Here is a 20,943-nt window from a genome sequence, read left to right on the forward strand (position 1 = left end):
ATTTAAAGTTGATTGGTAGTGACTTTTTTTTTGGTCCCTAACATTCATCGAGCTTTGGACTTAGTAATTTTTTTTCCGTTTCGGTAGTGACACTACCGAAACGAAAAAAAAATTGTTCCCCCAAAAACCTGTTAGGAGTACGTTTCAGGCAATTTAAAGTTGATTGGTAGTGACTTTTTTTTTGGTCCCTAACATTCATCGAGCTTTGGACTTAGTAATTTATTTTCCGTTTCGGTAGTGACACAATGGTGTCACTACCGAAACGAAAAAAAAATTGTTCCTCAAAAACCTGTTAGGAGTACGTTTCAGGCAATTTAAAGTTGATTGGTAGTGACTTTTTTTATGGTCCCTAACATTCATCGAGCACTGGACTTAGTAATTTTTTTTCCTTTTCGGTAGTGACACTACCGAAACGGAAAAAAAAATGTTCCCCCAAAAACCTGTTAGGAGTACGTTTCAGGCAATTTAAAGTTGATTGGTAGTGACTTTTTTTTTGGTCCCTAACATTCATCGAGCTCTGGACTTAGTAATTTTTTTTCCGTTTCGGTAGTGACACTACCGAAACGAAAAAAAAAATTGTTCCCCCAAAAACCTGTTAGGAGTACGTTTCAGGCAATTTAAAGTTGATTGGTAGTGACTTTTTTTTTGGTCCCTAACATTCATCGAGCTTTGGACTTAGTAATTTTTTTTCCGTTTCGGTAGTGACACTACCGAAACGAAAAAAAAATTGTTCCCCCAAAAACCTGTTAGGAGTACGTTTCAGGCAATTTAAAGTTGATTGGTAGTGACTTTTTTTTTGGTCCCTAACATTCATCGAGCTTTGGACTTAGTAATTTTTTTTCCGTTTCGGTAGTGACACAATGGTGTCACTACCGAAACGAAAAAAAAATTGTTCCCCCAAAAACCTGTTAGGAGTACGTTTCAGGCAATTTAAAGTTGATTGGTAGTGACTTTTTTTATGGTCCCTAACATTCATCGAGCACTGGACTTAGTAATGTTTTTTCCTTTTCGGTAGTGACACTACCGAAACGGAAAAAAAAATGTTCCCCCAAAAACCTGTTAGGAGTACGTTTCAGGCAATTTAAAGTTGATTGGTAGTGACTTTTTTTTTGGTCCCTAACATTCATCGAGCTCTGGACTTAGTAATTTTTTTTCCGTTTCGGTAGTGACACTACCGAAACGAAAAAAAAAAATTGTTCCCCCAAAAACCTGTTAGGAGTACGTTTCAGGCAATTTAAAGTTGATTGGTAGTGACTTTTTTTTTGGTCCCTAACATTCATCGAGCTTTGGACTTAGTAATTTTTTTTCCGTTTCGGTAGTGACACTACCGAAACGAAAAAAAAATTGTTCCCCCAAAAACCTGTTAGGAGTACGTTTCAGGCAATTTAAAGTTGATTGGTAGTGACTTTTTTTTTGGTCCCTAACATTCATCGAGCTTTGGACTTAGTAATTTTTTTTCCGTTTCGGTAGTGACACAATGGTGTCACTACCGAAACGAAAAAAAAATTGTTCCCCCAAAAACCTGTTAGGAGTACGTTTCAGGCAATTTAAAGTTGATTGGTAGTGACTTTTTTTATGGTCCCTAACATTCATCGAGCACTGGACTTAGTAATTTTTTTCCCTTTTCGGTAGTGACACTACCGAAACGGAAAAAAAAGTTGTTCCCCCAAAAACCTGTTAGGAGTACGTTTCAGGCAATTTAAAGTTGATTGGTAGTGACTTTTGTTTTGGTCCCTAACATTCATCGAGCTCTGGACTTAGTAATTTTTTTTCCGTTTCGGTAGTGACACTACCGAAACGGAAAAAAAAGTTGTTCCCCCAAAAACCTGTTAGGAGTACGTTTCAGGCAATTTAAAGTTGATTGGTAGTGACTTTTTTTTTGTCCCTAACATTCATCGAGCTCTGGACTTAGTCATTTTTTTTCCGTTTCGGTAGTGACACTACCGAAACGAAAAAAAAATTGTTCCCCCAAAAACCTGTTAGGAGTACGTTTCAGGCAATTTAAAGTTGATTGGTAGTGACTTTTTTTTTGGTCCCTAACATTCATCGAGCTCTGGACTTAGTAATTTTTTTTCCGTTTCGGTAGTGACACTACCGTAACAAAAAAAAAAATGTTCCCCCAAAAACCTGTTAGGAGTACGTTTCAGGCAATTTAAAGTTGATTGGTAGTGACTTTTTTTTTGGTCCCTAACATTCATCGAGCACTGGACGTAGTCATTTTTTTTCCTTTTCGGTAGTGACACTACCGAAACGAGAAAAAAAAATGTTCCCCCAAAAACCTGTTAGGAGTACGTTTCAGGCAATTTAAAGTTGATTGGTAGTGACTTTTTTTTTGGTCCCTAACATTCATCGAGCTCTGGACTTAGTCATTTTTTTTCCGTTTCGGTAGTGACACTACCGAAACGAGAAAAAAAATTTGTTCCCCCAAAAACCTGTTAGGAGTACGTTTCAGGCAATTTAAAGTTGATTGGTAGTGACTTTTTTTTTGGTCCCTAACATTCATCGAGCTCTGGACTTAGTCATTTTTTTCCGTTTCGGTAGTGACACAATGGTGTCACTACCGAAACGAAAAAAACATTGTTCCCCCAAAAACCTGTTAGGAGTACGTTTCAGGCAATTTAAAGTTGACTGGTAGTGACTTTTTTTTTGGTCCCTAACATTCATCGAGCTCTGGACTTAGTAATTCTTTTTCCGTTTCGGTAGTGACACTACCGAAACGAGAAAAAAAATTTGTTCCCCCAAAAACCTGTTAGGAGTACGTTTAAGGCAATTTAAAGTTGATTGGTAGTGACTTTTTTTTTGGTCCCTAACATTCATCGAGCTCTGGACTTAGTAATTTTTTTTCCGTTTCGGTAGTGACACTACCGAAACGAAAAAAAAATGTTCCCCCAAAAACCTGTTAGGAGTACGTTTTAAGCAATTTAAAGTTGATTGGTAGTGACTTTTTTTTTGGTCCCTAACATTCATCGAGCTCTGGACTTAGTAATTTTTTTTCCGTTTCGGTAGTGACACAATGGTGTCACTACTGAAACGAAAAAAAAATTGTTCCCCCAAAAACCTGTTAGGAGTACGTTTCAGGCAATTTAAAGTTGATTGGTAGTGACTTTTTTTTTGGTCCCTAACATTCATCGAGCTCTGGACTTAGTAATTTTTTTTCCGTTTCGGTAGTGACGCTACCGAAACGAAAAAAACAATTGTTCCCCCAAAAACCTGTTAGGAGTACGTTTCAGGCAATTTAAAGTTGATTGGTAGTGACTTTTTTTTTGGTCCCTAACATTCATCGAGCTCTGGACTTATAGTTGGGTCATCTGTGGCACTTCCGTGACCGTGGAGAGCGAAGGTCCGTTTCTCAATGGATTTGAGAACTTATAGTTGGGTTATTAAACAAATTTAGCCGGGGTGTATTTTTAAAAGGGGCGGGGACATTTTTTGAGAGACCAAAATCCAAAATGGCGACCGTGAAAATGAACTTTTTAATGGTTTGACCTACAAAGATGCACAATACATGGTTTCAGAGCTTATTTTGGTCAAGGAATACATATTTGGTGTTTATATAATGATTTGACCTATTGTTGACCTTCAAATGCAAGATGGCTGCCAATTATGAGCTCCAAAAGGTTTTTCTTTCAAAATCGTCACAGAGCCTTCTTATTAGGCTCTAATGAAAGCTCTGCTCATGATGAGTTGAATAATATACAGTATAAGTACACAGAAGTCATCTCTGAGGTCAATACAGTCAATGTTTGTGTGTAAACAACAGTTACTGAGTTGCAGTTTCCCATTAAATAGTGTAGGCTACTGAGAATATGGTGTCCAGTTCATCCCATCACATTTTCATAATGAACCAAAAATAAATTAGCACTATAGCCCAACATAACATAGTATTCTGTATGCAAAGCTAGAAAGGCTAGTTGCTTGAGGTGAATCTAAATGTCAACTCATTTGTCATACGAATACGAATACGTAGTGACAATAACATCAGTGTGCTCGCTAAGTATATACTGTTAGGCACATACGTGAAATGTGTCCTCTGCACTTTAACAACTAACAGCCTCGAATCACTCTAAGATTGCCACATTGTTGACTTGATCTGGAATCGTACCCAGGACATCCAGGACCTCTGGTTCATCAGGCAGGCCCACTAACCAGTCTGCTATGGCACTCTGATTAACATCATGTCAGAAAATGAAAGGAAACAAAATTCTGACTATACTGAGTCAGAGTCAAGCTTTATAAAATGTAAGTTGTGTAAAAAAAAGTCTGACTATACTAAGTTGTTATTTGTTTGTTTAAGTCAGGCTATGCTCTACTCAGTAGTGATGAGCGGGTCGACCCGTAACCCGCGGGTGGGTCGAGTCAGAATTTCAGAGGCAATTATGCGGGCTGTGGGTCAGCGGGTCAGCCGCTCTCACACGCAAAAAAAAGAAAATGATCACATGCTCTTGTTTTGTCTTTATTCCTAATAAGAATAAGAATAATAACAATAAAACAGTTTGAATACACTTGGGGATTATTTTCTAACCATGAATTTACAGAATAAAAAAAAAATCGCGGGTCGCAGGGCGGGTTGAGCCATAGATTTATATATGGGTTCGCGGGGCGGGTTGGGTTCCGTCGCGGGGCGGGGCGGGCCGAGTCATGAAAAAACCCGACCCGCTCATCACTACTACTCAGAGTCATAAGTTTACAAAATGTACTAAAGTACAGTGAACGTCTGTGCGGTTTGTCTCCATCACTGAAAATCACGTACATGTAAACAGATATAAAACTGCTGTCCTGTGCAGTTGGGGTGAAAAAACACAACCATTTCACTCCTAATAATACCTATTTGATTTGACATTCTGACTTGCTGCTGTGGCTGAGCCTTGAACCTGTTACCTGCGGCTCACTAGTCAGTGACTCTATCCATTCACCTACAGCTGTTTCCTTGGAATCTGTGGTTCTAAAACTTTTTGTTGTCAAACCCCCAAATTGACATGTATTTGGGCAGTGGACCCCAATGTGAAAAGTAACACATTTGTTTTAAGTTATTCAATGTTAGGGACCAAAAAAAGTAACTACAAAGTACTACCAATCAACTCTAAATTGCCTGAAACGTACTCCTAAAAGGTTTTTGGGGGGACGATTTTGGCCTCCACAGTTAGTGATGTTTTCGGATTTAACTTTCGCGGTAGTGACACAATGGTGAAAAAATAAATGTATTTGTCTTGTTTGTTGTTCAAGTCAAAGCACCAGGAAGGCTGTACTTGTCAGCCATCTGTTAGCTCAATGGGTTGAGATGCAGTATTCATGATCCAGAGGCCATGAGTTCAAATCCCATTGATGTCTTTCCTATGATTCTTTCCTTTGCAGACTGGCTTCCAGAAGATCAAGTGAAAACTATCAGGAAGGCTATATTTGTCATCCAACTGTTAGCTCAATGGGTTGAGACGCAGTATACATGATCCAGAGGCCATGAGTTCAAATCCCATTGATGTCTTTCCTATGATTCTTTCCTTTGCAGACTAGCTTCCAGAAGATCAACTGAAAACTACCAGGAAGGCTGTACTTGTCAGCCATCTGTTAGCTCAATGGGTTGAGACGCAGTATACATGATCCAGAGGCCATGAGTTCAAATCCCACTGGTGTCTTTACTGTGATGCTTTCCTTTGCAGACTAACTTCTAGAAAAACAAGTTAAAACCACCAGGAAACCTGTAACTCAGCCAACAGCTTAGCTCAACTGGTAGAGCGTCTGTCCAATAACATGACTTGACTTGACTTGAGTGGGTTCGATTCCCACTCGAGTCAAGTGTCCCCAGTATCTTGGGGCAACGGATAAATTGACTGATATCCTTAGTGATGCTTCCCTTTGCAGACTAACTTCTAGAAAACAAGTTAAAACCACCAGGAAACCTGTAACTCTCAGCCAACAGCATAGCTCGACTGGTAGAGCGTCTGTCCAATAACATGACTTGACTTGACTTGACTTGAGTGGGTTCGATTCCCACTCGAGTCAAGTGTCCCAGGTAACTTGGGGCAACGGATAAATTGACTGATATCCGTAGAATAACTTGTAGGAGTCCGAATTGGCCAGATTCGGTTTCAGTTACTAAGGTGGTGACTGGATTTGAACCAGCACACTCCTACAAGTTATTCTACGGATATCAGTCAATTTATCCGTTGCCCCAAGTTACCTGGGACACTTGACTCGAGTGGGAATCGAACCCACTCAAGTCAAGTCAAGTCATGTTATTGGACAGACGCTCTACCAGTCGAGCTATGCTGTTGGCTGAGAGTTACAGGTTTCCTGGTGGTTTTAACTTGTTTTCTAGAAGTTAGTCTGCAAAGGGAAGCATCACTAAGGATATCAGTCAATTTATCCGTTGCCCCAAGATACCGGGGACACTTGACTCGAGTGGGAATCGAACCCACTCAAGTCAAGTCATGTTAGTCATGTCAAAGGAAAGAATCATAGGGAAGACATCAATGGGATTTGAACTCATGGCCTCTGGATCATGGATACTGCGTCTCAACCCATTGAGCTAACAGATGACTGACAAGTACAGCCTTCCTGGTAGTTTTCAGTTGATCTTCTAGAAGCCAGTCTGCAAAGGAAAGAATCATAGGAAAGACATCAATGTGACTTGAACTCATGGCCTCTGGATTATGAATACTGCGTCTCAACCCATTGAGCTAACAGATGGCTGACAAGTACAGCCTTCCTAGTAGTTTTCAGTTGATCTTCTGGAAGCCAGTCTGCAAAGGAAAGAATCATAGGAAAGACATCAATGGGATTTGAACTCATGGCCTCTGGATCATGAATACTGCGTCTCAACCCATTGAGCTAACAGATGGCTGACAAGTACAGCCTTCCTGGTGCTTTGACTTGAACAACAAACAAGACAAATAACTTTAAAAAAATGTGTTACAGCATAAATATAAATCTTTTTCATGGGGGGCCCTGACACTACATCTTTTCACATTGGGGTCCACTGCCCAAATACATGTCAATTTGGGGGGTTGACAACAAATCGTTATAGAACCACGGATTCCAAGGAAACAGCTGTAGGTGAATGGATAGAGTCACTGACTAGTGAGCCGCAGGTAACAGGTTCAAGCCTCAGCTACAGCAACAAGTCAGGATGTCAAATCAAATAGGTATTATTAGGAGTGAAATGGTTGTGTTTCTTCACCCCAACTGCACGTGACATCAGTTTACATGTACGTTATTTTCAGTGATGAAGACAAACCGCACAGACGTTCACTGTACTTTAGTACATTTTGTAAACTTATGACTCTGAGTAGAGTATAGCCTGACTTAAACAAACAAATAACAACTTAGTCAATAAACAAGTCAGATTATTTTTTACACAACTTACATTTTGTAATCAAACTACCGAAACGAAAGTTGGTCACCACGGAAACGAAAGGTAAATCCGAAAAAATCACTAAGTGTGGAGGCCAAAATCGTCCCCCCAAAAACCTGTTAGGAGTACGTTTCAGGCAATTTAGAGTTGATTGGTAGTACTTTTTAGTGACTTTTTTTGGTCCCTAACATTCATCGAGCTCTGGACTTAGTAAATTTATTTTTTCACCATTGTGTCACTACCGAAACGAAAGTTGGTCACCACCAAAACGAAAGTTAAATCCGAAAAAATCACTAAGTGTGGAGGCCAAAATTGTTCCCCAAAAAACCTGTTAGGAGTATGTTTCAGGCAATTTAAAGTTGATTGGTAGTGACTTTTTTTTTGGTCCCTAACATTCATCGAGCTCTGGACTTAGTAATTTTTTTTTCGTTTCGGTAGTGACACCATTGTGTCACTACCGAAACGAAGTTAAATCCGAAAAAATCACTAAGTGTGGAGGCCAAAATTGTTCCCCCAAAAACCTGTTAGTACGTTTCAGGCAATTTAAAGTTGGTTGGTAGTGACTTTTTTTTTTGTCCCTAACATTCATCGAGCTCTGGACTTAGCAATTTTTTCTCCGTTTCGGTAGTGACACCATTGTGTCACTACCGAAACGAAGTTAAATCCAAAAGAATCACTAAGTGTGGAGGCCAAAATTGTTCCCCCAAAAACCTGTTAGGAGTACGTTTCAGGCAATTTAAAGTTGATTGGTAGTGACTTTTTTTTTGGTCCCTAACATTCATCGAGCTCTGGACTTAGTAATTTTTTTTCCGTTTCGGTAGTGACACAATGGTGTCACTACCGAAACGAAAAAAAGATTGTTCCCCCAAAAACATGTTAGGAGTACGTTTCAGGCAATTTAAAGTTGATTGGAAGTGACTTTTTTTTTGGTCCCTAACATTCATCGAGCTCTGGACTTAGTCATTTTTTTCCCGTTTCGGTAGTGACACTACCGAAACGAGAAAAAAAAATGTTCCCCCAAAAACCTGTTAGGAGTACGTTTCAGGCAATTTAAAGTTGATTGGTAGTGACTTTTTTTTTGGTCCCTAACATTCATCGAGCTCTGGACTTAGTAATTTTTTTTCCGTTTCGGTAGTGACACAATGGTGTCACTACCGAAACGAAAAAAAGATTGTTCCCCCAAAAACATGTTAGGAGTACGTTTCAGGCAATTTAAAGTTGATTGGAAGTGACTTTTTTTTTGGTCCCTAACATTCATCGAGCTCTGGACTTAGTCATTTTTTTCCCGTTTCGGTAGTGACACTACCGAAACGAGAAAAAAAAATGTTCCCCCAAAAACCTGTTAGGAGTACGTTTCAGGCAATTTAAAGTTGATTGGTAGTGACTTTTTTTTTGGTCCCTAACATTCATCGAGCTCTGGACTTAGTAATTTTTTTTCCGTTTCGGTAGTGACACAATGGTGTCACTACCGAAACGAAAAAAAAAATGTTCCCCCAAAAACCTGTTAGGAGTACGTTTCAGGCAATTTAATGTATACACACAATAAAAAAGATGCTATGAATAATTATGTTGTCAGTGCCAAAGCCCTGCGTTGACTTTTTCCAGCCAGCAGGTGTCGCGGCAACAACACGAGACCAAAATACTTGATAGTCACTTGACTTTTTGCCTTTTGTAGTCAAATGAATTTATATAAAAAAATATAATAATAATAACCAGCTATTGTCTCTATAGGCTTAAAACATTTTGTTTCTCGACATGACATCTCTGGTTAAGTTTCATTCTTGTTCATTTCTTAATTTCAGCTGTTGCAGTTTGTATGCGTTTGTGTGTAGCCAGTAATCTGCAGTTGCTGATGACACCAGACAAGGCCATCCTAGAAATACCAGGTGCACTGAGGGGGGCTCCATAGTCCCCTGAACAGTTGTCAGTTTAGGGAAAAGGAACATACATTATTTTACCACCTGGTTTACTTAGCTGTTCTAACCCCATCATACTGTCTGTGACCTTCTCATGTCATTGGCTGGATCCCACCAGTACTTATCACCAATCTTTATATGTATTTAATTTAATTCACTGTCTACTAATCTGCTTGTACTGTGTGTTTAATATTTTGGCACTTTATTCTACATTTTTTGTGTCATTTCAATATTATGAATTGGACTATATAAATAATGTTTAATTTCAATCGATTTCACATCACTGGCTGCTCTCAGTTCCACGTTTATAAACCTGGAAAAGAGAAGTGTTTCAGGAGAAAAAAAACACATACCAAGAACAGAAGATACAACTCACCGGCTCTGAAGGTAAAATTCCTTTTATTCAACCTAAAGGATTGCAATATTTTGAATCGTGCATTATAAAATGCAAGGTAAAATAAGTGATGCCCTTTCACTGACACAATATATATATATAATGTAAAATGACATCAAATGTCACTTTTAACAATAACATATTTTCCAAAAAAAAAATCCTTTTTTTGTGAAACAGTTCAAGTATAAAAAAGTCAACATCAAAAGAATTTAAAGAATCTATTTGAGATAACAAAAGTAGTTATTGAAAACGACGACAAAAATACTTATTGCTACTTTTTTACTCTTTGTTCATTAATTACACAAAAGACTGATACTTGGTAAAGTCTTATCTCCATCACATGCTCTTGTTCAGTAGAATTGCAGTAGCATGTGGTCAGAAGAGATAAAAGGCGTCTGTACATACTAAAACATGTACACACCTTAAAAAGGTTCGTAATTGTAAGGCTTCATAATAAATATGCAGACATCAACATTAAAAAAGGCACAGTAGGAGAAGATGGTTGATACTGATGTAAAAGTTTCACGTTCAAGCGTGATCCTACGGCCCTTTCTTTCAAACGTAGCCAAGGTGCAACTTAAAGCGAAGAAAATTGAGTGCTTTCATCATGCTTCAGCTGTTGCTTCAGCCCCGACTGTCAGCACGCCTTGCTCCGAGGGGTAATGGACATGGATATCCAATCTGCACCACACTTTTTCATAATGCCTTACAACACACTGCAAAACGTTTAACAAAGCATTGACCATTCTATCATTCTGGGTAATTGCATAGTTGTTTTCCCCCAAAAGACAAAAACAGTGGTCGGACAATCACATGCTGAAGATTCTTCAGTGATAAGGTTTCTTATGAGGTGTATGATATTTTAAATTAAGTACTATTTGGCTTGTTTTCAAAGCACCAGGGGGAGACTGATCATAAGACTTGAATGCATTCCCAAATGTCATCCAAGACCTTTACAAATTCAAATGCAGCATATAGACAAAGTTCAGCAAAGGTTGATATTGTGAGGTTCAGTGAGGCTACTTTAAAGAACCATTAATTAAATATTTTCCAGACAAATAAATATTAAATACTTAACAAACAATAATGACAAAATACTGATTTGATTGAATAGTGACATTCAGTCATACTGATTTTTCAGGCTCTTTGGTAGAGACACAGAGTGGGGTAATGAATACAGGAACAGACGGCCATCGACAAAACAAGGACCATCACATGACCCCTCCACATCTTTTCTACATTGTCCTGCGGGGGAGAGGGGTTGAATGAACCCCTGATCCACCAAAAACCACCCACGCCACTTTCCTGCTTAAGCCAATTTATATTTCGTCGTTCGATTAACAAATGCTTTATTTCAACGGGAAAAGGAGTCGTGTGACAATTTTTCCGGCTGAATGTACAGCATTTTATGTTGCGCGAAAAAGTGTCGAGCGGCGCCGTATAATCAGCCTCAACTCTTCTTTTGTGGTCCTTACTGCATGCGGTCTGTTTGAAGCTGCTGAGGCTGGTACTGGCCGAAGGCTGCCGCAGCGGCCGCAGCCGCGGCCCCAGGGGTGGCGGCCGCGGCCAGGGGCTGCTGGACAGCGTACCCATATCCCGCGGCGGCCATGTACCCGGTGGGTGCCGGCGAGGCCGCGTACGGGTACTGCTCGTAGGCGGCGGCCGCTGCCGCGGCTGTGGCGGCAGCCGAGTACTGGGCGTAGGCCGCGCCTGTGTAATCCAGGTACGGGGAGGAGGCGGCAGCCGCCGTTGCCGTGGCGGCTGACTGCTGGACGTGCTGCATGACCATACTGGGCTGGACAAAGGCCTGCGGGTAGACGTAGTGGGCAGGGATCCTGTGGGAGACAGGCGAACATGTTAGGTCAGGTCAGGGCAGAGGAAACGCTGACTGGTACCAAGGTGACAAAGAGAAAGTGAGGAGACTGCAATGCAGGCACCACAAAGTACATCAACCCAGTCCTCAGTTCAACAACACAGCAAATCCATTCTTTTAAAACAACTGAAAGGCCCTACCTAGAGAAGGAACACTAAAACAAAAGCAGAAAACCGCAAAGTAAAAAACTAAACAAAAAAACAAGTGCAGCTTTGAAGTTTAAGTTAAAATAAAAAAATAAATACAAATAAGCATTTGAATCTAAATGTGGCATTAAAATGAGACAGCCCGGCCCTGCTGACAAGACTGAACACTGTTTTACTCACAATGCGAGCTCATCACAACACAACACATCAAGAAAGGATGTAAACTGTGCTTATACCAGTCCACATACTGTCACAACAACACCACACATACAGGCATGCCCACACGTGTTAATAGATCCTTTAACACAACCAAAAACTGAAGTAAAGGAGCTTGGCAGAAAATGTCTCCCTCAGTGTTCCCAAGTATAATGTGAATGAAAAGAAATCTAATTAGTGCAATCAATTGACAATATAACACTTAAGTGTCAAAGTGAGTGGCTCGTCTGTAGTCAAGAATGTGCTCTTAAATTGTAGTAACAGGGTCAAATATTCACTGAACTAATGTTAAAATTCAGTATGAGAAAAGGCGATTTGCAATGAAAGGGTAAGCTAGAAAGAGTGTGGTATAAATGGACAAACACAAGCCTGGGTATCCGGGTAGATTTAACACAATTTACACCAATGCATTCCGTTCCCTGCCGTTATGTAAAATATTTTGAGGGGCAGGTGTTAAGAGTGTTAAATCTTTCCATAGATGTGTTCTCTCTGAGCTACTTGCACATATATACACCCCCGCCCAAACACACAGACATACACACGCCAACTTGACTGACAAGAGAGGCTGGGGGCACGCTATTTTCTGCTCCCCTTGTCATCCCAAAAGGACAAGCTGATCTCTCCGGCAGCAACACATGGCATGGCACTCATCAACTCTAATGGCTGCCTGTGGTGATCCACTGTCCCCACGACCTTATCTCTTTACCTTCCTTTTCCTGTTACCTAGTCAGCTAAGATCATAACCTACCCTGTGCATAATCTTAGTGTTTTAAATATTGTTTCCCATTAAAGAATAAAAATACAACCAGGCTGCACTGTTTGGACTGTTAAATCAAGGAATTGGCTAAATGTTGAGAGAGAGCGACAGAGAGAGAGAGAGAGACAGACAGACAGATACGAGAGAGAGAGACAGACAGACAGACAGATACGAGAGAGAGAGAGAGAGAGAGAGAGAGAGAGAGAGAGAGAGAGAGAGAGAGATAGTTTCACTGCTATAACAGCTGGTCTGACTACAGTCCTCCCGATCACATGAAACGAGGTAGACATTTTGTGGTCCTGAAAAGGTCCACAGCTAAATAAAGGTTCTTTGTAAATCACTGGAACACATGGATAATCCCCAGCATATACCCAAACCGTCTCTAGGGCACATGGCTCAGCCCACCTGTTGTCCACAGGCGAGCGGGCCCTGTCTGGACCATACATTATTAACGACAACGCTGAGTGACTCCCGTTTTCCATCTGAATTTGAGAGGCCATAGAGATCACTGTAGTCAACAGCTGCTGCTGCTGCCGAGAGAGAGCACTAAACGTCTCCAGTACACAGAGTGGTGAACAGATGACTATACCCACCCTGCTTAACTTATCAGTTACTTACAGTAGGGGGGGGTCGGACTGTCTTCTGTTACAGAACAATAGCTTCATCACTGTGGTGATAACTATTTACTTGTCTTGGGTTCCCTTTGCTACGCTGCCACACACATTCTCACGTTGCCATACAATTGATAGCTATGGAAGACTGACAATGGCACTGTCTGCACAAAATAAAGATGTTCAATGTACAATATCTGTAGACGTAAGCATTGAGTGAAAGCAATGGGTTAATGAAAAGGAAAAAAGGAAAAAACAACAACACAGCATCATTGGTAAATCAAAGGAAAACTTAAAACAGGAAATGGAACTCCAGCATGCAAGCCAATGGAAGTTTTGTTGCCGGGGATAAATCGTAAAATGGACACACTGTAAGTGGTCACATCCCCGCCCTCAACAACAAAACAGAATCAACTTGATGTTAACTGAAAACGGGAAAATAAAAGACCGGCAGGCTAAAAGCACAACCAACCATTACAAATGGCAGAGTTACGATTCCCTGTCAAAAACTCCCAAAGTCTGCACAAACAAATGAAATAAAATTTAAAAAAAGTCTGCGCCCCAACTTCCCCCACTGCAAGAAGAAATAAGCACACGAGTTAAGCCGAAAACCACTTCATACAGGAAACAAGGCACACACCAATCTATGTACTATGAAAAATAAAACTGAAAGAAAAATAGACTCCCATGCATCTAGTCACCATTTCTGTTCGTTTGAGTATGTCACAGTTTACAGGTAACATCTTATAGAGTGTTCTGCCTCAACGCAGACTCAGCTATTCCTCAAACCACCACCATGTACCTTCATCAGCTATTTTAACCCGATATCAAGCCTGTCAGATCAAGAAAGAGATAAGACAACACAGAGTCAATCCTGATGTTCATGTCTGTCCACAGTCACCACCAAGCAGAGGATCACACATCCACAATCAGACGTCCTCATTCAGGATTTAAAAAGGGAGTGGACGTTAAAAGACTCAGAAACAAATAAACAAAACAATCGTACACTTGTAAAGGACCATACCAGTGGTCTGCATGTTTAGCCCATTGACCACAACTCACGGTATACTTGACATTATTGGTGACCATTTTTCCAAAGTATACCGTAGTATTTCTACTAAATTCTTTGTAGGGGAAGCCATTGGATTTCATTAATTTTGGTACAGTATTAAATTCAACTTGTAGGGACGTGAATCTTGTTTTAGATAAGTATTTCAACACACAAAATTTCAGTTTAAGTAATTACAGTTTCTTGTTGTTTTTAATGCATTTTAAGTGTGGCTTAAAATGTAAAAAAAAGTCTAGCAGAAATTAGTCCCATTGATTTATGAACAAAATTCAAATGTCCATGACCACATAGTGACGTTAAGCCAATATTGACTAAAAAGTGAAAAATGAAAAATGGTCTGTGTTATAGGATATACAGCCAGACGCCCAGAGCTGTGACTAGACAATGCATTTATGGTGGTATGGTCCTTTATTACAAACAATATTTTTCAATTTAAAACATGGCACTAGCTGAGCTACTGGTGCATACATTACTTTCGATATGATATCCTTGAACTAACTGATATAATAAAGAAACTGATAAGAGACTGATATAAAAAACAAAGAAAGCCTAAGTAATGATGACAGAAATATTCTAGGCTGTGGACAATGTGTAAGTTGTGCAGTTTCACATACCCATAGGGTCTTTGGATGAAGGCTGGGTGGATCTGAGGCACACCAAAGGAGAAGCCTGGAATGGACACAGATCGTGTTGAGGTCATTCATTCAGGTACGATACTTTACTGATGCATTTGAGATTCTTTTACACCATTAACCCATTAAGACCTGAAGCCGATTCTACAGGTCTCCTAAATCCCAACAGTATTCTGAAAAACTGAATGTTTCTATATCAGTGGTGCACAATCTTTTTCATGTCAAATTATATGTATCTGGCCGCGGCCCCCCATCTCAAAATATTTTGCTCCAGGGACCCCCCAGAAGCAAAGATTTGAGTTAAAAATGTTCGCTTTAAAAATATATATATTCAAAGATTTGCACACAAGATTTTTCAAAAATAGCAGATCTACAAGCTCGTAGCGCGGCACTTTTTAGCTCAAATCTAAAAATGACATAGATGCGTTCCAGGTCTCAATGGGTTAAGACCTGAGGCCGATTCTACAAATGCCTTCTAATCCAGTAGTTCTCACACTTTAGAATTGTTTAATTTTTTTTCAAGAATAGCAGATGTACAAGCTTGCAGTGCGTCACCAAGTGACGCACCATGAGCTTGTATATCTGCTATTTTTGAATAGCCAACGCTAAAATCTAAATGATGCTTTCCCGGTTTTAATGGGTCATACACTCTTTTCCAAAGTCTTTGATTGTCTTTCCTGAAAGACACAAAAAAACACAAGCCAAGGCCTGTCAATGTACTGTATACGTACATCTGTGTCCTGCATTGAAAGATACTGTGCATGTGTTCAGTGTGTGCCGAGGTACAGATTCACATGGCGCTCTCTCTGTGCAACATAATAAGTAAAAGCATTGTAGGGCTTCTGTTTTTTATTTAATTGTTTGTTTATGTGTACACAGCCAGAATTTGTCTTTTGCACTTCACCCTTCCTAACTGCTACCGAGAAGCAGCAGGAGACCAGTCCCAGTGCCTTGCTCGAGGGCACTGGCAGGAGTATGTTCCTAACATGCATGTCTGTAGGTGTGAGAGGATACTGGAGAACCCGGCGGAAAACCACATGAACACAGGGAGAACATGCAATCTCCACACAGAAAGGCCCCAGTCAGGTGCAAACATCAGACCTTCTTCCTTCCTGTGTGCCAAAAGTGCTAACCACTGAGCCATTGTGTCACTGTACTTGACTATAGGCTAATGTCTGTGCATAACTGTAGCCCAAGTTTCCAAAAGGTGGCGTACCAAACATGTATGGGTTTCTGGTTCAAGCCTGCTGCCGAGCCAATCAAACGAAGCTGTGCACCGGAACAGGAAACCAGTATGCAACCCGGGACAACATAGAGCCTATTGAGTGAGTTCTGAAATACTGTCCACCAGGCACTGGCCAGTGTTGATTTTGTCGACTAAAACTATGACGAAGAATATTCGTTGACTACGTTTTTTCACTGATGAAAACTAAATAAGAACTAAATAAAAACTAGGCTACGATGAATAAAACTAAGACTAAATATATTGACAATTTCGTCAACAAATAAAAACTAGACTAAAATGTTAGTGAGGGACTAGTGGAGAAGAGATCCAATAGAACGAAAAGACAACTGATTTTATGTTTTGTTGCCCTCGGAAAATAGCAGATCTATAACGCGTCGCAGCGCAACGTGTTGTGAGCTTGTAGATCAGCTATTTTCAGCATGCAACCAAGTGTAAAATCAGCCATTACGATGCCATCAAGGCACCGCCAAAATGCATTTTAGTCGACAAAATCAACTGTAGATTTAGTCGACTATAATCTTATGATATTTAGTCGACTAAATCTAGACTGACAGTAAAACATTTCAGATGATTAAAATATGACTAAAACTAAATGGAATTCGATTCAAAAGACTATGACTAAAACTGAATCGAAATTTGCTGTCAAAATCAACACTGTATGCCACCTTATGGAAACCCGGGGCAACGGTTATGCACATACAGAGCCTATTGAGTGAGTTCTGAAATACTGTCCACCATGGCACCGGTATCATGTCAGTTAAGATTCTTACCGGGCTGCATGACCCTGGGTTTGGCACCAAGGTAGGCCAGGTTCACGTTAGCTTTCCTGCCATCAATGATAGGGTTTGGGTCCTTACAAGCTCTGTCAGCTGAGGTCCGGTCCGCCATAGTCACCTAGAAGAAGCACAGATTATAGATCTCCATCTGACTTTACGGTCACAACGTTTATTCACACTACTGTCTTTATGAAAACAACATTATGGGCCATTTGTTGGGTAAATCGTTTGGGTGAGTTAAGAGTAATAGTAGATAACAGTTTAGGTCAGTTGTTCTCAAACTTTTAGATTTTAATGACCCCCATAATAGAGTTACAGACTTTGGAACTCCCTCAACGAACCACTTTGAGAACCACTGGCAATAGGTAATAATATTATCTTGGTCAAGTAAACTTATGAATTAATATTGTCAGCCAGGAATGGTCATGATTTTCTTATTGTCAGTATTTGTAATTTAAAAAATAAATAAAATAGGCTTAGTGTGTTGGATAAAGCCTATCTCAACAGAGTAGGTCAGCAGTGCTCTAAATTAATAATAGCTTCTAGGCTCTGCTTATGTAAAAGTGCTATTTACTATCGCTCAGTTAATGCACCATATTCACTTTTACCAACAGGTCTATATTTAACTTTGATGCTACCACTGGCAGTGAAATAGTAGCTCAGTTTAGTTGTTGATAGCCTACCATGCAATGCAAATTACACCATTAACTTAATTACTCAGGCTTCATAGCCAGGGACACAGACAATGGTGTAAAGTAACTAAGTACATTTACTCAAGTACTGTACTTGAGTACAATGTTGAGGTATTTTTTACTTTACTGGAGTATTTCCAATTTTCAATACTTTTACCACTCTAATTAATTGAAAACTTGAGTTACTAGTTACATTGCACATTATTATATTATAAAACATACATTAACCAATTTAGCCCTATTCTATACATACAAGCTAACAATGCATCCATCGCGACACATTGTGAGCTTGTAGATCTGCTATTTTCAAACAGTTTAGTACTTAAAAAAAAAAAAGATTGATGCCAACACTTTTGTACTTTTACTCAAGTAAAATTTTGAACTTATATAGTATTTCTCCACTGTGGTGGTATCGCTACTTTTACTTAGCTTTTAAAATATCTGAGTACTTCTTCCACCACTGCAGTCAATAAGCAATGTTGATGACAATGACAACAACACGACCAACGACAGCACGCCACGCCGTGTTATTAGTAGTATTATCACTACTTACGAATCCATAGCCTCTGGATTTGCCCGTCTGTCGGTCCGTGATGACCACGGCCTCCTCGATGTCCCCGAACACCTCAAAGTATTTCCTCAGGCTGGAGTCCGTGGTGTGGTATGGAAGACCCCCAACGAAGATCTTCGTGTAGGTGGTGTCCTTCTGTGCGGCGTGCATCGTTATAACGCGTGGAAGTGGGTCCGAACAGGATGGATTCCTCTAATAAACAGTGATCGGATGGAAACAGAAGCAGAGGACTGGTGTGTTTAAACCCAGGAGGGAGAGAAGAGAAGTGGGAATGATCTGAGCACCTGTTGTTTAGGATGAAGCAGCACTCTGTCTGCTGTGTGTGTGTGTGTGTGTGTGTGTGTGTGTGTGTGTGTGTGTGTGTGTGTGTGTGTGATGATGATCATCAGCTCTCTGTCCCCAGGGGGGCGGCAGGACTCTGTGTCAACTCCTCCCAGTCACCCCGAAGGGGGCTCTGTGTGTGTGTGTGTGTGTGTGTGTGTGTGTGTGTGTGTGTGTGTGTGTGTGTGTGTGTGTGTGTGTGTGTGTGTGTGTGTGTGTGTGTGTGTGTGTGTGTGTGTCTGTCTGTCTGTCTGTCTGTCTGTCTGTCTGTCTGTCTGTCTGTCTGTCTGTCTGTCTGTCTGTCTGTGGTAAAGTAACTAAGTACATTTATTCTAAGTACTGTACTTAACTACAATTTTGAGGTATTTAGATCCAGTATTTACTGGAGTATTTCCAATTTTCAGTACTTTTACTTCTACTCTCCAACTACAGTTATTTGAAAAATTAAGTTACTAGTTACTTTGCAGATATACATTATTACATTATAAAACATACATTAACCACGTTAGACCTATTTTATACCTAGGCTATTTTAAAATAGCTGATCTACAAGCTTGTGAGCTATTTTCAAACCTTTTAGTACTTTTACTTTTGTTACTTTAAGTATATTTTGATGACAATACTTTTGTACTTTTACTCAAGTAACATTTAGAACACAGGCCTTTTACTTGCAACAGAGTATTTTTTTATATTGTGTGGTATTGCAACTTTTACTTAAGTAAAACATATGAGTACTTCTTCCACCACTGGGGTTTGCATGTGTGCGCGCGTGCGTGCGTGCGTGTGTGTGCAATCCACCGGCTGTCACACTTGGCCAGTGGACCAGTCAGTTAAAGTGACTCAGCCACATGTTGCTATACAAGTCGATGCACGAGACAAGAGTGTCAATGTCTCGCATGAAACTATATATTGTTTTTTAACCGTAACATTTTATTTATCCTTTTTTCCATATAAAATAACTTTGAGTACATGGAAAATCACAAGGTATTATTTTATTATGCCTATTATCATTTTGAATAGACTAATAATAATACATATTATTAATATTATTGTTATTAATATTATTATCATTATAGAGAAAACATAGAAATGATCCCAGGCCATCAAAGGTGGCTATTGCCACTTTTATGCCAATGCAACCTTTCTGTTTTATTCAATCAGGCGTTAACCTAATTTTGTGTACTGCAGAACATTACAGTTCTTGAACAGTGTTACACAGTCACTGACAGGTGTTGCTTTATATAAGTTATTATGGGGTCAACAGCTGACTCCTCAATCTCACAATAGCAGCATTGCTACTGCCTTTGGTATTTTCTTCAGCAATGCCACACTATGAAGTCTTGTCGGTGTGGATTTCATGCATGTTGTGCACCACCTCACTAAAAATACCTGTGCATGTTCAATATGTGCTAAACACATCCCACCACTTTGCTGTTTACCAGTAGCTGGACAGCTTAGAGAGCCATGGCTGATAGGGGTCAAAAAGTGACCTAGATTTCAAGGGCGCAGGGTTGACAGGAGCCATCAAAACTGCCATGTTTTATAGATCGCATTCTTGACATTAATTGTGATATGGGGCCCAGAATTCAAAGTTAATCTTCTGTAAGAGACAATCAAATAGCTACATTTAACGTGAGTCGTGACTGTAGTCAATAGCAGACAGTGTTTATAGTCAGAAATGCTGAGTGCATGTCATTATGGGAGAGATCCTGCTCTAATGCAGTGATTCTACACCCCTCCCCATTCCCCACCCACAGACAGGGTCAATTACAAGGACTCATAAGTCTTCCAGAAACAGACAGGTAACAATATTTGGTCCATTTTGAGACCCTCTTAAATTGGAGCGAAAATAGTTGCTGTTGACATCTCACTTAAGAGATATTTTAAGCCTATTTCCAACATTGAAAACACAGTCATATGAAGGGGGGTTGGGGTCACAGACATTCTCACAGGGTCACAGACTAGGAACAACTCAAGGAACATTGTGCTATCATAACACTCATGACCCTTTTCACTGTGGATATTATTACTGTGACAGATAAACACAGCCAAAGTTGTGTTGTGTCGATTTTTCTTCCTTCTAGAAATTACACAGAAATTTAAAGCTATAATCTGTAAATTGTCAAACATCTATCACTCATCCAACTTGGATTCGCCCACTTGGCTGCCATGGGGACATGTTTGATGCAGTACAACTTGTCAACCAGTAGGTGTCTTACAGTCCTACCCAACACCAGTGTCTACATTTCTCAATGGAAGAGTAGGGAGACCACCTCCAACCCCTGCAGGTGTGCTAGTATATTTAATAATAATAAAATAGCATCTTATCCATTCAAATAAGTTCTGGATTGCAGCTTTCGCAGGCTTAAATGAAG

General features: G+C 40.0%; 1 protein-coding gene across 1 annotated transcript; it reads right to left on the bottom strand.

Annotated features, from left to right (window-relative positions):
- Window positions 1-9,658: 9,658 nt before the first annotated feature.
- rbm24b (RNA binding motif protein 24b) lies at window positions 9,659-18,549 on the bottom strand. Its single transcript, XM_084053770.1, has 4 exons — window positions 18,230-18,549; window positions 16,979-17,102; window positions 14,945-14,999; window positions 9,659-11,493 (listed from the first exon to the last, which is right to left on the bottom strand). Exons 1-4 carry the CDS (start codon window positions 18,395-18,397, stop codon window positions 11,130-11,132), a joined length of 711 nt encoding a protein of 236 aa, XP_083909896.1. The 5' UTR covers window positions 18,398-18,549; the 3' UTR covers window positions 9,659-11,129.
- Between the last annotated feature and the right edge of the window lie 2,394 nt (window positions 18,550-20,943).

The sequence above is a fragment of the Gymnoscopelus microlampas genome (assembly GCF_963454915.1).
Source record: "Gymnoscopelus microlampas genome assembly, chromosome: 3".
Classification (NCBI taxonomy): Eukaryota; Metazoa; Chordata; class Actinopteri; order Myctophiformes; family Myctophidae; genus Gymnoscopelus; species Gymnoscopelus microlampas.

Coding starts and splice junctions, on each gene's coding strand:
- rbm24b (XM_084053770.1), bottom strand. CDS start 18,397: ATGCACGCCGCACAGAAGGACACCACCTACACGAAGATCTTCGTTGGG. Junction 15,000..16,978: donor ACCCAGGGTCATGCAGCCCG/GTAAGAATCTTA, acceptor TGTCCATTCCAG/GCTTCTCCTTTGGTGTGCCT. Junction 11,494..14,944: donor TTCATCCAAAGACCCTATGG/GTATGTGAAACT, acceptor TGTCTCCCACAG/GATCCCTGCCCACTACGTCT.